The sequence below is a fragment of the Papilio polytes genome, unplaced genomic scaffold (assembly GCF_000836215.1).
Source record: "Papilio polytes unplaced genomic scaffold, Ppol_1.0 DF824069.1, whole genome shotgun sequence".
In the NCBI taxonomy this organism is placed as follows: domain Eukaryota; kingdom Metazoa; phylum Arthropoda; class Insecta; order Lepidoptera; family Papilionidae; genus Papilio; species Papilio polytes.
Window position 1 is genome coordinate 475,852 of NW_013525135.1, and position 17,037 is coordinate 492,888.

Here is a 17,037-nt window from a genome sequence, read left to right on the forward strand (position 1 = left end):
AACAGCATTTTCGCTTAGTCCTAGATATTTATGAAAATTAGTTAGTTATCTGTAGAAAATAAGGCTTACTTCAAGTCAACTATTAGGTCATTGACTTCGTTAAGTAAGAATTTAACCAAGTCAAGGTTTCCTAAACAACTGTTATTTTTGAAAGAATATGTACGTATTGTCTATTGCTGTCAATGCATTTCAAAGGCTAAGAATTCTCAAGCAAGGAATTCGCTATATTTATGTGTACTTAAGCTTTCTCAACTTCCGACTATTTAGTACAACTTGCTTGTAAACTCCGAGATGTTATTGTTTACCGTAGATATTTGACCGACTTCCCAAAAGAAGGTACTCAATTCTTCTGTATGTTTTTTTAATTAAATCTACACTGAGTCCACACTACACATTTAGGCTTGTTTTTAAACGATGTCAAAACGCTCTTAATTCGTCTACATTTTTGTAAGCAGCAAAAATTACAATTATTCTTTTACTATACCATAAGTCACTATCATAAATATTCTGTTTTACTAAGAATATGAAATTTTCAGTAATGCGGACTAAAACAATCATCTAAACTTTCGCATTTCTAACATTAGTTAGATTACCTATAGGTTTGTTTTTGTAGGACAACTGGTCACCACTTATTAGTTCTGTCGTGTTGACTGTCAGTTCTCACGTTATTAGTTATATTTGCATATTTTTTTGCATTCAACAAATTCAATAGCCAATCAATGCTAATCAACAATCATTAAAACTTACTTTGATTATGTACATTTTATTTTTCCTGTAAATTCTAAAAAACAATTGAAACCGCTACTATTCTTTATTACAATAATTTGTTTATACTGATTTTTTTGCAAAGCAATTTTTAAGTATGATATGTGTGGAGTCAACCAACCTGCAATGGGCCAGCGATGACCTAGTCACCCCTTTTTTTTTGTTACTCGAGGGGAATGCATCTTACGCATACTCCGCATCCAGGGGGGACGCGGTAGTTACGTGTGACTCTACCCTCATAATGGGGGGCATACCCACTAAACCCCTTGGTTCCTCCAGTGGCTTTAGCCGGGGCTGCGGGCATGCTTTCGCTTACGTCTGCGGCCCCGGCTTGCGTCTGCTGCCATTGGCAGCACCCTCGCTAGGCCTAGTCACCCCTAAGTTATGAAAGGCTCCGAGTCCCTCAGTGGAGACGTATGGTGTCCTGATGATGATGATAAGCTTATATGTAGTTACCATATGCTAAGTAACATAAGTTAGTGTGTCCTACACTGATATTCGTTTTAACTATTTTATTTGTGGGATAGAGGTGTGACTCATAGTGGTTTCAATAAAATTATTTATTAGTTTTAAAACTCCATTCTTATTTTAACAGCACAGAATTATTGCAAAATTGCGTTATTCAGTTCATTCTTGTCATATTAAAAACTAAAGTCATTTTGTAATGGTTTACTTAAGTTGCCATAGCAATGTTTAAAAAAGTTAATAAAAAAACTCAATATGTTCGTTGAAAAGCCGTTTCGAAATGAAAATGAGTATGACGTCATACATCAAAAACCTTTCATTCATAAACTACGCGAGTCTCAGCTTCATTCAATTTATTTTATTATGCTAGCTAGTACTGGCGATGCCATTAACGTCAAATTAAAAAGATACTCGAACCATTATAGATAAATTCCGTCGTTTTACGTAACGCAATAATCATGTGCACGATTTTTTATTACTATCTTTCGCCCGCGACTCCGTCTGCGTAGAATTAAAAACAAAAGTAAGGCTATGTGTTATTCCAGGCTACGCTCTATGTCGATGCCAAATTTCATCAAATTCCGTTCAGCAGTTTAGGTTACAAACTCTAACAAACATTCATCCATCGATCTAAACTTTCGTATTTATAATATTAGTATGATTAGTAAGACATTCTAATTTAATTTATCTATTTGTATAGAATCCTTACTGCAATATATTTTCATTTATTTTCAAATACTGAAGTCCAATTTACCAAAAAGATGTCAATCATGTAACATTCAAATCAAATTGTTTAAAATGTGTGTAATTTTCGTAGAGAAAGCTTAAACAATAGGGTAAGAATAATAGTGTATTATTAAAAGTAACCCAAATGTGCACTGGACTGAAATGCACTTATATAGTAATTACGCTGTATATAACCAGTGCAGCAATGTAACTAACGCAAATAACTAAGACGTGTGAAGAAATGCCTATTAAGTTGCTCTTATCCCTACGTAAGGTCGGCATATGTACTCTTCCTCTATCAGCCATCATATCTAAAACTATCTTTTCATGATCCATCCTTATTCGGTCCCACTTTACTTTTATAAAACTTTAATAAGGTCGTCCTCGTATCAAACTAGTAATTAAAAATTTAATTTTGTTAATTTTAACGAAACGTAAGTTCAATAACCTTTATATTATAGATCCCCGAGTACAAGGATGGTTTCTGTTCGACACGCCCCTGCCGACCCTGGCCATGGTTATCGCCTACCTCGCCTTCGTGCTGGTAGCGGGCCCGCTCTGGATGACCAACAAGAAGCCTTTCAGCATACAGAACATTCTAGTGGCTTACAACGCTGGACAGGTTTTACTGTCATTGTATATGTTTTATGAGGTCAGTGTTTTTTTACTACTAAACAATGCCAAAGATTAAACGTTGAATAGTTTTATGGCGTAACATTTCTCTGTCGTTCACAGACATCTGTATCAAATAAAATACACACATATAAATAAGCACAACAAACATACAGACAAACAACCCAATATGTAACGCATATGCAGTTCCTTAGATGTAGAATGGTCACTGTCGCCTTTCTATAACCACGTAAAATCGACGTGTCTCTCCTTAGTCTCCTTTTATAAAAAGACATTCTGATTTTCTCATGTCTTCTCCGACTGATACCTGGAGCATTACAGTGTTCATAGTTTACAAGACGGTCGCGTCAGTCGTTACGAAAACTTGCAATCACTCGAGCGGATACGTCCTTCACGCTTCGAGGGTACCCTATTATTGTAGTGAAATTACCTAATATTTTATCTTAATTTTGGAACACTTCCTTATATGATGAAAGTAATTATTTCTTTGACTTTAATGTGTCTTTTGATGTTATTTTCATTTGCTTCTTTATCTAATGAAGGCTTAAATGCAAAATGTATCTTTTAGTTCTTCATTAAATTGACTATATCTGTGCTTTACGACACAAAACAATAATTGCATCAGACATTCTCAGGCACGTTTTATCCTATCTTACACGTAAAGAAACTTATTCTTAACTGTCGATGAATGTGTTACGAGCAATTAAAACTTAGGAATGATAGATAGCACAGTATTTGTACACTTTCACTTTAACTCAAGGCAATCTGCGATCTAATAATCGGGAATATGAGAAGTTTTTTTTTAAAGATTTATTTTTTTCAGCACCTTGCATCAGGATGGTGGGGTGATTACAGTCTTGCTTGCCAACCTGTAGACTACAGTGACAGTGATAAAGCCAGACGGGTGAGTTTAAATTACTAGTCTTTTCTTATACTAGCGGTGGCTTGCGACTTTGTCGGTGCAGAATTAAAAAAAAGTATCCCATAACAATCCCGTGTCATCACTTTCAACTACACTGACGTTTTAATTTTCACTAGCTATTGCCCGCGACTCCGTCCGCGTGGTATTAAAAAAATAAAAGAGTAGCCTATGTGTTCTTCCAGATTATCCTCTCCAAACTCTAACAAACATCCATCCATCCATCTAAACTTTCGCATTTATAATATTAGTTACATAGTTAGATTAGACTTGACGCATTACGAGATAAAAAGGGCGACCGAAACTTGGAAGGTTGCTTTTCACCAATTTATTATGCCTATTGATTAAAGGTTTATTATTGTTGTACACATCTTATCTGTTTATTATTATTTTCTCCTCTTGAGTAATTTACTTTCTCACTTTTCTCTTGATGATAGTACGTCGCTGAATCGACCGATAAGTACACTGTCTGCAAGAAACGTATGTCTATACGAAGATTTAAGTGTTATTAAGTTTATAGAAAGTGAAAATATTCAGGTGAATCTTTGTAACGACCATAGAGTTAAAAATTCGTGTTTTAAAACAACCTACATTAAACAGTATGTATGGTAGTTTAACTAAACTAAATCTTGATTAATAGAGTAACTTGAATAACTTAATGAATAGACATTAAAGCAGCTTATCAATCATTACTTTAAGTATACTATTCTGGTTTTGTATTTGTAAATGGTGTCGCTAGGCAAATAATGTTTCTGCCGCCTCTATTTATTCTCAGCTCTGTGTCGGTCAAGTTCAGTCAATGGTACTCGCCTCACACCATAGAGTTGCACTTTCCAATAGTTGTTTGTTCCGTACGCGGATGCAAGAGAAATGAAGCGCGCAAGGAACGCCAGATGAATATCGCACTTTTTCCTTAAATCACAAGTGTTAATTTGCTATTGTCATTATAAAAGAAAGTTAGTGTTGTTAGAGTTTCTCAAATTCGCAAATAACTTGCGAAATTATTTACTGTTGTCCTTTCTACATTATAAATTTCTACATACGAATGTAATGTGACTAGATATACCAAAGTTGAACAAACTTATTTAATGCCCGTTACAGTGTGTGTACTATCGAATTCTTCAGATAAAACTATGTAAAGTTAAAGTCAGTGAACTGTTCAGTTACAGTTTTACCTACTAACTGTTCAGTTAAAACTGTCAGTAAGGTCTGAGCATTATCTTTGGCCTAACTATTGCGATACTTGCAGGGTTTAGCTAAAGCTAGGAACGTCATAGTCTCTGGCTGGGTCGCGGAATATTGCGCAAGTGTTCCCGTGACCCAGCCATGGCGGATACAAGGAACACCGCTGGGTTTTTAGTGGGTATTCCGGCTATTTTCCATCTTCTTGGCCGGCGAGTCCCACATACTCCCCCTGATAACGAGGATGATGCGTAAATGCATTTTCCCAGCGAGAACAAAAAAAAAGGAACATCATAGTCCGCTTAGGCAAATATTAAACAAAATTCCTCATACGTTGACCGCAACCTTAAAAATCTGCCAGCAATGAACTTGTGTTCAGTAAAGACGTAACGCGGGGAAAGCGGTCACTCGGTGTGCGACTGCGGTGTGATGACGGCACCAGCCACAAAGCCACCGGTGCACCATCGAAAGTGAAATTAACACTGAGATCAAATTTAATTGGTCGTGTTTGTAATTTCAATAGACAAGGCCATGGCCATAGATACTCGTCGTAAGCAACTAGGGTTGTTTTAAAATGTGATAAATACCATGCATGTGTCGATTGTCGATTGTTTCGTAACCAATTCAACAATTTAGTTGTACAACTAAATATCGAGTACTCCTTATACGCACATAGGAATCAAAGCGAGACTAAACAGTTATGCGACAGTTAAGTCAAAGGTCCGCTACTAAGTTATTTCTAGTGTTAAAATATGTTTTTCTTTCAGATGCTTCACCTCTGCTGGGTCTATTATTTCTCCAAGCTGTCGGAGTTTGCTGACACGATATTCTTTGTGCTACGGAAGAAGAAGAGTCAAATCACCTGGCTGCATCTCTACCACCACGCGCTCACTCCCTTCGAAGCTTGGTTACTCGTTAAATTTATCGCTGGTAGGATTCTATTATAATCTATACTATTATAAAACAGCAATTACAGCATATTTTTGAATAATACTTTTTTTTAATAAAAAGCCCTAAAATTGCGTCACGCTTTAGGCTATATATTTTAACGCCATTAAACTTAGGGGGTAAATATTTCGGATAAAAATCCTAATGTGGGAATGAGACCATAAGTTGCTACCAAAATTAATAAACTAATCTTTACAATTGAAATTAAATTTATTATATTCTGTTAACATTGTAAAGGCTAAAAAGTTATTGATTTTCAGTGTTGATGTGTCAGTTTCGAATAATACTTCGATACCGTTTATCACAGTAATAAAATTTCATTCAGACTTACATCAGTCAGATAATCTTAAGACAATTATGTCGTAACTTTGTGACGACCTTTAGCACTGTCTTAAATTTTCCCTTTTCTTAAAAAAAAGGTGAAAGTTTACTTACTCAATTAATGACCTTAACAAATTACAAGTTAATTTTAAAACACGATTTTACCTTTACAAATGACAAATGAACATGCAATTTACAACAGCATTAACTTTGAGTTTTATGGAAAACCATATTCTCTACTTACCCTTTTGTTTAATTATTTTAACGGAATTTCAGTTGCCCGTGTTCGGACTCCTGACTCCAGATAGGGCATTCTTCAGAACTTTCAGAAATTCATAATAAGTTTTGTAATAAAACACTAGTTTTCCATAGCTTATCTTGTTTATTTGTAACACTTGACATTTTTCTTCTTTTATTTACAAAACTAGATAAAACCACTCTGATTTCTTATTCTAGGTGGTCACGGAACATTCTCGAACGTGGTGAACAACTTGGTGCATGTGATCATGTACAGCTACTATATGACAGCGGCCTTGGGCCCGCAGTACCATAAATACCTCTGGTGGAAGAAACATCTCACCACCCTGCAGCTTGTGAGTACCTTTTACTTTACCGGAGCAAATAACCGTGGCATAGTAACACTCAGAAGTTTGTAAAGCGCCAATAAATGGTTTGGGGTACGGACTACCGATCTTGCGGTCGAGGGTTCGAATCCCGCCATTCGACTATTGTGAACCATATCCTAACACAAGCTTAGTGCTTAGTTGAAATGGTTAAAGGAAATATTAGTAAATTAACAAAAATATACTAGTAAAGTTTGGTTTCAATAACTTACATGAAGTATACACTCGCCTTGTCACAGTAGTCACTCTTGGTGTACTAAAATTATTTTCAATTTGTTGTTGTTAAGAATGAGTCCAATTATGAAGGTTTAAATCTCGCAAACTTGTAAGGATCGCGGCCGCACCTAACGGTGACTGGAGCCGCGCTTGCGCAAAGTTCTCGGATATTTTGCACAGCCGACCGCTTATTTCCTTTCAATAATTGAGTAAATTGACTATAAGCAGACAAACAGATAACATTCAATTTAATTACATTATTGATATTCAATTAATATAACCCTAATTTAGTGTAAAAAATCGACGCTAAGGTCCCGTAGACGTTAAAAATTTTAAATTTCTTTTTAACTTTAAGATTTTAAAACCTCATTCTAATATAAATCAGAAATTATGTTTAACAACATAATATATTGCCTATGGATTCATTTTACGACGTTTTAGTCTTTAAATTAGTGGCAAAAATATGATGTTTTTTATTTAGTCTGTGACTTGAATTTCTATTGGATTCGATTATTACGCACACTTTTATAACAAAAATTCAACAATTAACACATTGTATAAAATCATAACTTACTTGAAACATATTACAAAACGACATTGAAGTTACAAAGATAGAAGCACACCGTTAAGAGAGCGCAAGTAGTTACAATCAGCGTTAAATGAACGTTACAACACGGAGCCGGAACGCGGTATCCTTTCTCTGCAATACGAGCTACATTCCGCTAACGCTCGGAAACGGAGGAAAACAACATTGCACATGAAAACTCAATACAGACAGGACACGCTTCATTTTAAATTTGCTTTAATTCCCAGTGTATATTTCCTAAGGATTTTAACTCAATACTCAAAGGTATAAACTATAAATTAGGCAAACCAAGCAACCTAGATTGTAGCCAGAGTATGTTTGGGGTGCAGTTACATACCCCTAGACTTCAAAAATAGAAATAGAAAATATTACGTATAAGACCTAGTCCAGATCATCGAGGATGCCCATTAACAATGAATGTCTAGGTGATAAATAAAAATTCGGATTTGAACATATTTTATATCGTAATAACGAAATTAATTCTGTATTTATATTCTTTGATGTCTCAAACCCTAATCAAGACTATAGATGTGGGTTTTAAGATAAAATACATACGTGGAATATGGATTGTCATTACATTTAATTGCAGAGAAAGTAAATATCTAATACGGCTTGACAAAATAAAAGAAAGTGCACATTAGAAAGTACCAATAAATATTGTTTACATATTATTCTTTTACATTAGAAGGGCAGTGTTAAAATATTAAATTAATAAGTAACAAAAGCAATAATATAAATAATTCGTGCATACAAATAAATATAGAAACGGTAATTTGCACGTTTGTGCGAATCTTACTTAGAAATAACAAATGCGAAAGTTTAAACGGATGGACGAGTGTTTATTAGAATTTGTAGCCTAGACTGCTGAACGGATCCCGGTGAAATTTGGCATAGATGTAGAGGATAGTTTGATAGAACAAATAGGTTAGTTATTTTTGTTTTTTGAATTTCACGCGGACGGAGTTACGGGCTAAAGCTAGTATGCTATATGTGTCAAAAAGTCTTTCAACTCGATTCTCAATTCTTGAGAAGATCGAATTCTAGAGTTTTCTATATCCATAAATTCTTTCGATTCGTGTTCTTTGAACAATTATTTCTACGAACTGTTTGATTAAAAGTAAAATTGACTTAGTTGCTTAGTTTTTTCTTAAGTGACATGTGGGCGAATCTTTTGCAATCCAGTTGAAATGTCTAACCGCGCTGACTAAATTAACAAATAAGTCAAAACAGGTATCACTTAATAAGAAGTATGTTGACCGGATTCCTCTGAATTACTTGCAAGTATTACTCCGTTGACATTAAAATCGTTGATTTCTGACATTAATTGCATATTTCACACTTATACTTATTTAAGAAAACGAGTGTTTTAACAATTATTTCTTAGTGAAACTTTTATTTTGTAGACATTTATTACAACCTTTTTGTATAAAGAATAATTAATACAATGTCTAAAGAGCGTGCAGACCTTTGACTATCGCACTACTATTTAGTTAAGCTTTGATTGTGGGGTTATATAAAGTTTACACTATAAACAGTTGAATTAGCTGCAAAACAATCGACAATCGCACAACAGTTTCCGATAGTGTATTCAATGCCGTGCGCCCGCTCTTAGAGACTTAATTACAATTTTACAATTTATTTTCGAATAGTGAGTTACCACATTGTTTTTGTTATTGTAATCGCACGTGTGATTGTTTCAGGTGCAATTTTTCATGGTGCTGTTCCATTCAATAAGCGCATTGCTATATGATTGTGGATATCCCAAGTAAGTATTTTATTATTAACAATTTGCATGCTACATTTTTTTTCACATCATCTCCCCTACAATATCCTACTCCCATATGGCGTAGGCACAAGTTTTTTGTCCTCCATATAACTCTATCATCTATCACCTCAGTCATCATTCCCTTCTTGGTCATTTCACCTTTTACTCAATCCATTCTCCTCGTTCTAGGTCTACCTCTACCTGTATACCCTTCCACATTCATAACTGACTTTACAATTTTTTCCACATAGCATAACAAAACAACTAGTAATTTGAAGAAATGTTCATAGAATACGTATCTACGTTAGAACACAAAATAGTTTGGTAATTTTTTTTTTTGTTTATTTCCAGGCTCATCGCCTCCGGTCTCATCTTACATTCAACAATCTTTATTGTATTGTTCACGAACTTCTACATGCATGCCTACAAGAAGGACAAGGCGAAGCCAATAGCAGTGAACAACAACAATAAGGGTGAAGGAAATAGTGAGGATATCAAAACAAGTGAACATAACGGACATGTCAAAGTAAATGGTCATATCTGTAATGGAGTGAATGGACACATAGGAAATGGTTACAGTAACGGTAAACTCTCTAATGGTCTAACAAAGGCTAGTTTACAAGAATCACATGATGTATCACTTTATCAAACGAATGGAACAAGCAGCGTTAACGGCCATATTCTAAACAGTAGTACAGAGAAAGAAAAAGTGCAGTAGTTCATTTGTTTTCTTGTAGAAATTACGATTAAGTCACAATAATTGTCACAATGTAATAAGTGTAATTAATTTTGTATATCTTAATTATTAATATTAAGCCAGTTGCTAGAGGCTGTTAATTTTTAATGTTTCTTTTGTACCAAACAGACGAAAGCTAATTTCCAAATGTTCAATAAATCGACACTCTGCTTAAATAATCGATCTATTTGACGAAAGGTTTAACAAGATGTAACAATTCCCTTTTCATTGGTTGTATTTTCAGTATTAAAACAACTCATTAAAATTGCAATTAGATACAAACATGAAGCGCTTTCATTTTAGTTAGTAATTATAGTTATTACAGAGAAGAAAGCGCTTCAATGATGTTATTCTAATTATTAATTGCCAGCGCGGCGGCTGCAGCCTGCACGGCACATATGATACCATCTCAAACTAAATGTATTATGATATTCAAACTTTGTGGCCGCTCGTTTGTAAACTACGTACAGGAAAGCGCGCAGATATTATCCCCGATAATCTTAAGTCACATACGTTCAATTTAAACCGAAAACTCGAACTGTTCAGTTAAAACTGTGTGTGTAGTCTTAATTTTACTTAACAATTCAACTGCCATTTAAATTGTTGCCTACGCACACAGTTCCAACTGCACAGTTCGAATGTTACGTCTAAACTGTCAGGCCTAAACGTTGGTAGCGGGATTAAGTGAATCTAGGTCATCTGCGCGCTACGTACTACGCCTCTCCTGTTTCACTTAAATTTGTGTTTTACACAGCGTGCGATGTTCTGAGCTGTCATAAAGTTTGAATAGCACTGTACATAAATTCCAAATTGACTTTGAAGATATAGTTTGAGGATAACTTACCTGTTGTTAAATTTTAACGCGAGTCTATTACACAGATCAAAGTTTTCTCTCATTGTACAAATAACGATTTATAATAAATGATAACATGTACATAGTTATGATAAGTTAATAACATTTTATATAACAAATTAAGACTTAGATTACTTTTGTAAAAAAGTTATCTATATTTTTAAATCAAAAACTTAGTTTTTTTTTATCTTTTTAATATCTTCATATTGTATAACAAACGATATTTTAAGATATTTTTATATGAGTATTCTGCCCGGTTTTCTTAGGGTATTTTTGAGCTTTATCTTGATTTATTAATTTTTCCATTTTATAAGTATAGATTTTTTACATATTAACTACCTCAACTTGTACTTTCTTTGTCTAAATCTCCGTCCATAAGGCTTTATATAGACTAAATTAGATTACTTGTATGTAACGTTTTTAAGTATTGAAAATATTGTAATAAAATGTAGGGCATTTTTGTAACCTTCAAAGGTGATAACCTAAATCAAATAACCGTGGATAATGTTAAAAAAAGTATGTATATACTAAAACTGGCATCAAATTTTATCTTACTTTTACCACAAATACATTTAAATCCTTTTTTTTTAATGTTTTTATCGTTATATTTAGGTATATTTTGGTGCTATTTTACTAAAAATCCGGAGACATTTACAACTATGTACTAATTTTAATCTAATACTGTATATCCCCTTGTGGTATAGCGAAAGAACTGGTTCTTTTAAAATTCTCTAGTGTCCAAAATATTTGAATAAAAAATCATTAAAATGGCTTAGGGTACAAGGATCCTAATTTGTAAACTCAAACTATATTGTACAACCGTGAATTTGCAATGCAAAAACATATCACATTGTTATCTTTTAAAAACAGATAAAAATAAATAAACTCTAGTAAGTATTACGGAGCCAGATGTACCAGTCAGTTTGAATAAGAATTGTATATTTTGTATAAATAATTCTTTGTATGAATACCTTTATTTCTAAGAATTAAAGCCAAGAAATATATTTTTTAAATAAACATATTAAATCTTTTTATACGTATAAAATAAATTGTACTCATAACTTTTGTGTTTTATTCTACTGTCCCGTAACCACCACTGCTCCAAATCGTAACTTTTTAAAATATTTAAACAAGCGCCATCTATGAAACGTTATTGACAAGAAATCAGACTATTAATCAGACTTTAAGAATTGATAAAGTTTTACAAAAGATGTCGCTAATCGACTATTATTTTTAAATTTGGCATTGCCTTTGCAATATGCCGCGAATAATTTTTAAATCGGTTTTCCGTTACAGACAATTTACGTTACTTCATTATTAATATGCTTTGAAAAAGCATAGTTATATATTCTTTGTAGTGATGCTTCCTCTCCTATCTCATAAATATAAAACCCTTATGAACTTAATACTTACTGTTAATGTTAACATAAAACTTATAAAACAGTCGAAATCAAATCCTAATAGGCATGTCCTCTTATGTCAGACGAGAGGCTCAATGGTACTTAATAATAAAGACTTCTATTTATTGTTATTGCAGGTAATTATTACTTACTGCGCTGTCGCAGCAACCCAAAGTGCGTCTTGGCATCCAACACGAGAGAGCGACGTGATTATTACAATAATTAAATCAAAGAAATCAGAATAAGCGTAGCTATGTTTTAAAGATTAACTCACAACCCTTTAAAACTGCTCATTTGTACGCCAATACTACTGACGTCTGTACACATTCTTCCCTTTCTTGTTTGAACGTAAATTGCAGCCCCAATTTATTTAGAAAACCAATGATTACTGACACGTAACGTCAACATCATTACAAACAAAAAGACAGAAGAACAGAGCTCTAGTTATGTTGGTTAATACATTCTTGCAATGGGGATGTGAATCTCATGTCGCTCCTTCCTTTTATTAAATGTGACAGCATAAAACAGATGGCGCCACTGGTTCCCTTGTTCAAGCACTGAAAATTCAAAATTCATTTCAATTTCTAAAACCGTCTGTTTCATAACAATAAGGTCGTTTTTTTTTTCATATTATAATAATGTTATATAATAATTATATTGCAAGACCACTGTAGTCTGTCACGTCAAATGCTGCAGCACAAAAGAGCGGGAAATATTTTTATAGAGTTCTTAGGGAAGACATTATTAGTCGTATGCAATACTATACATAAGAAGATACAAAACTTATCATAAAGTTGCTAAGGGATTAATATTTTGGCTAAACAAAAAAGCTACAATCAATAGCAAAATGTTGAAACGGAACGCATTCACGCCGCGCGCCGGCCGGGCTAAAACCCCTCGCCCGGGGTAATATTTCTCTTCTCTCCAGTCGGCCGAATGCGCGCCTGCATTGCGCACGTGCGCTTCGTCGCGGTCACTCGCACTACTACAAAAATACAACAAAATAAACTAAAAAAAAATGACATTCAATAACAATGTATTAAAGATGTGCTACAATGTTCCAAATAGTGAGTTTTTGTTATAAATAAGTGATTTGACCTGTTGTTTCTGATGGTAAAGAGAAGCTTTGCTCTAGCGTCGGAGAATCTTGAATGACGATATGAAACAACATTTTCTATGGCTATAAATCGGCCGTAACTGTGCGCTTTAATCGGTAATGTGTTGTCAAACTTAGTGTAGATATAAATATGTAATGAATATTGGACGGACGTGAGTTCTAGACCCGTGGTGTATGCTAATCAGTTGGTTTCTTTTAACCCGCACAAAAACCTCTGCACCCGATACTGCAGTGCGATTTGTGTTGCAAATTTTAATGTTTATAGCATTCGGATTCCGGACTGAACTGACACTATAAATTCACGTACGGTTTTATACTAACCGAAAGAGTTACGGTGTTTAGTGCTTACTTTTATTGTAGTGATTAAGGTATGTACTCGTACACACTGCACGTACCTTTTATTACAAAACTAAATAATGAAAAAAATATTTCTAAAATTACTTAAATGCATGTATTGTTTATTTATTAAACGTTTATCTGTATCCACCAGTATACAGATTAAAAAATATTTGAGTTTTTGTTTTATTTTTTTTAATTATCACGAATTTTCCAAATTATGCATGGCCTAAGTTTTAAAAATAAACGACTAAAGTTTACTACATATTTCAGTGTTGAAGCTAAACAGCATGGGTTTCCAGGTATTAACATATGTATGTCGTTTCAAATATTAACATTGTCAAAGAAATCTACAGTTTCTAATGCTTTAATTAGCTATGAAAACAAGAGATAAAATTACGACTCAGCTGAATAAATTTGGAGAAATTGGTACCTCTCTAACTCAAGGTCAATTTTAGTCGTCGTGGTCTTTTGGTTGGAACCATTCATTTCTGGCACTGCTAATTATCGTTAGCATCTTTTATTTTGGTTTATTTGACTAGATATGAGCATTCAAGAGATCATCAAATAAAAAACATCCTCACACGTAGCATTTATTAAATGTAATGGCGATCCATTGTTTTTTAAGACAAAAGAATTCCTAGAGTATTTCCGTTCTTTTCTGGTTGATTCCTTCCGCGGTCGCTTTAATAAACTCAATAAGCGGATTCGTGTTCTACTTCAGTAATCGTTTGATGGCCCTTTGAGAAAAAAGAACCTCTGTAATGTTTAATATTTGTCAAGGGGAATCAAATTGACGTTCCTTAAATTGCGTTACGATGAAACAACTTTGTATCCATTCTCGTTACGTCATTGAATCACTTGAACTCGTATCGAATACTTTGTTCCTTCTCAATTTAATTGTCCAAGTTAGAATAGAATGCTGCATACAGTTTTGTCACAATGAAAATATCCTCTCTATACAATATAGTTTATTGCAAATTACTAAGTTTATTACAACTGTCTAACAAATCAAAATTGCAGCTGCAGGATTGTCATACCAACTTAAAAAAAACGTTATCACTCGATTCTTATTTAATTAAATTTAGTATAGTACTACAAACATATGTATATTCATATATTTTCATACAAAACAATATATTCTCGCAGTGCTCTCGGTAAGCAGACCATAATACTCCAAGCGGAGTGGACATTGAATATAACATCGCATATTCCTATTTACAATGCACGATGCTTTTCTCATTTCAATCTGTTTGACTAAAATCTATTTTCTACTAGCTTTCGTCCGCGTGGGATTAAAAAGAAAGTAGCCTTTGTGTTCTTCCAGACTATCCTTTACTTCTACGCCAAATTTCATCGGAAACCATTCAGCAGTTTAGGCTGGAAACTAAGAAGAATCTATCTAAACTTTCGCATTTATAATATCAGTAAAAAGTGAGATTTGTAGTAAAATTTTGCCATCAACCCGTATTTTGACAGTGGTAGAGCACGCTTTAAAATCTTAGCACGAATACACCGGCTCGCCCGTTGCAATACCAAGGGCACACAGAAGACAGGCGTGAAGTGGGAGCATTTCCCCGTTTCGTCTGATGAGTATGGTGCCACAGGCCTAATTTTAGTTCCTTTTCCTTACCACCCTTTTCTTAAGAGGAAATAATGGAAAGGGAAATATCCTGTTTATGGGCATCTTCTGTCAATTTAGGGTAGTCAACACATCTGCAATTGCGAATGTCTATAGGCAGCGGTCGCTCCCCGATTTCGGTGGATTTAGGTGACCGCTAGCTCGTTTGCAACCATATCTTATAAAAAAGAATCACTCCTTATGTTTGACAGACCACATTCGTCATGATAGCAAAATAATAAATCAATATATGTCATACCTAATAGCAAGATAACAATACACAGGATATGCAACTATGATGCCACTTCCAGGAAACACCTATTATAGTTGATATGAATAGTCTAGATAGGAGATTTTCCATGTCAAAGGTTTTAACTCGTATTTATAACTACTCCAAATGTACCTAATAACATCTACTCGAATCCATTTTTACGGTTAGACTAATCTACGTATTACTTTAAGGCTATAAACTATTAGCACAGACGAAAAGCCTTACCAGATTGTATGAACACCTCGCCTATAAACGCAGTGTTTAGCAGTTGAAAACTCGAGCTTAGTTTACACGCTCTCATCTCTATTCAGATGAGCCGAATTTGATATACGCTTCGTTTGTCCGCAGCGGCAGGTTGGCCGGACTCCGCAAACAATGGAAATACATACCGGAATTGTGAATCCGATGCGATACCCGATTGATAAACGGCGTCTTGTCCTAGAGCGACAACACAGATATTTGAAATACCTTACGAGATCGTTATTGCTTGTGATTCCGGAATTAAACATTTTTGTACTGTAGAAATTTACACACAAGTTTGTTATTCCAAAGTTAGGTAAAGGTCTGTATTGTCCGTATTATTAAATTAAATTTTGACTCCTAAGCTCCTAATAATCGTTCTTCTTTATCAATGTTCGTCTCTTTATTATATTTATTCTCTTTATTCTATATCTTATCTATATTCCTAAGTAGACTTATTATGACCACTAAATTTACATAAATGACTATTATTCAAAGATAACAGAATGTGCTGCATGCAGCTACGCTATTGCCAAAATACCTCAGAAATAAATTTATTAGTACGCAGTGTTTATATAACAAAATGCTAGAAAGTATTTCACTACCTGTCCTACTAATAACCAGATTTTAGCAACAGTAGTTTACAAAATGATATAGAAAACATTAACATAATAATGACATAATTGATAATTGACATTCAATTACAAATTGTAATTTATTAAAGTAAAGAAAATTTCGATTCAGACTTCAAATTTAAGGATTATATAAATGACCGCATTGTTAAAACAGAACTCGTAATTATATTTATGAATATAAGAGAGAAAGAGGTAAATTAAACAATGTTCACCAAATGTATTCAAAAGCAATGCTGGCAATTTAAATTAAAACAAAAGAAGGAATAACAAAAGCATCGAGCAATAAATAAGCTGTAATAAAAATGAATGCGCTAAGACAAACCGAAGCGCTAGCGGACGGCGAGCCAAAAAGAATAAAGCGTCAAGTGAACCAACACCAATAAGAACAAGAATCTATAGCCACACTCGTTCCTTTTGCTGCGGATGTTATCAACATTTTAACTGGTTTCGTAGACGTCACCTTTACATTGTAAACATCGTCATTTTATAATCCAACCTTAAAATTAACGGTAAAATGAACTAATTCCTGAAGTATCCATTTATTTCGTCATTACCTAGTGATCCTTTAGTATTGAGATAACTTAAGTTTTAATGGAGTAACACTCAAGTTACATAGGTCAGAACTTCATTTTATCAATTTATCGAACCATAAGCACTAACGAATGATTAAAAGTTAATT

The 17,037-nt window shown here is 33.9% G+C and overlaps 2 protein-coding genes across 4 annotated transcripts in view; both read left to right on the plus strand.

The window, feature by feature from the left end:
- The window catches only part of LOC106100233 (elongation of very long chain fatty acids protein 7-like), a 29,144-nt gene extending 18,298 nt beyond the window's left edge, over window positions 1-10,846 (plus strand). For both annotated transcript variants that reach the window (XM_013279026.1, XM_013279025.1), the window contains 6 exons: window positions 2,418-2,608; window positions 3,413-3,493; window positions 5,458-5,620; window positions 6,416-6,552; window positions 9,085-9,149; window positions 9,501-10,846. In XM_013279026.1, coding sequence (XP_013134480.1) covers window positions 2,418-2,608; window positions 3,413-3,493; window positions 5,458-5,620; window positions 6,416-6,552; window positions 9,085-9,149; window positions 9,501-9,867 — 1,004 coding nt within the window. In that variant the 3' untranslated portion in view covers window positions 9,868-10,846. The remainder of the gene's footprint in view (window positions 1-2,417; window positions 2,609-3,412; window positions 3,494-5,457; window positions 5,621-6,415; window positions 6,553-9,084; window positions 9,150-9,500) is intronic.
- Window positions 10,847-13,055: 2,209 nt separating this feature from the next.
- The window catches only part of LOC106100174, a 97,061-nt gene continuing 93,079 nt past the window's right edge, over window positions 13,056-17,037 (plus strand). Inside the window, exon 1 of one of the 2 annotated variants that reach the window (XM_013278930.1) lies at window positions 13,056-13,623. The gene's annotated coding sequence lies outside the window, so the exon portion shown is untranslated. The remainder of the gene's footprint in view (window positions 13,624-17,037) is intronic. The other variant, XM_013278931.1, reaches the window with a different exon arrangement.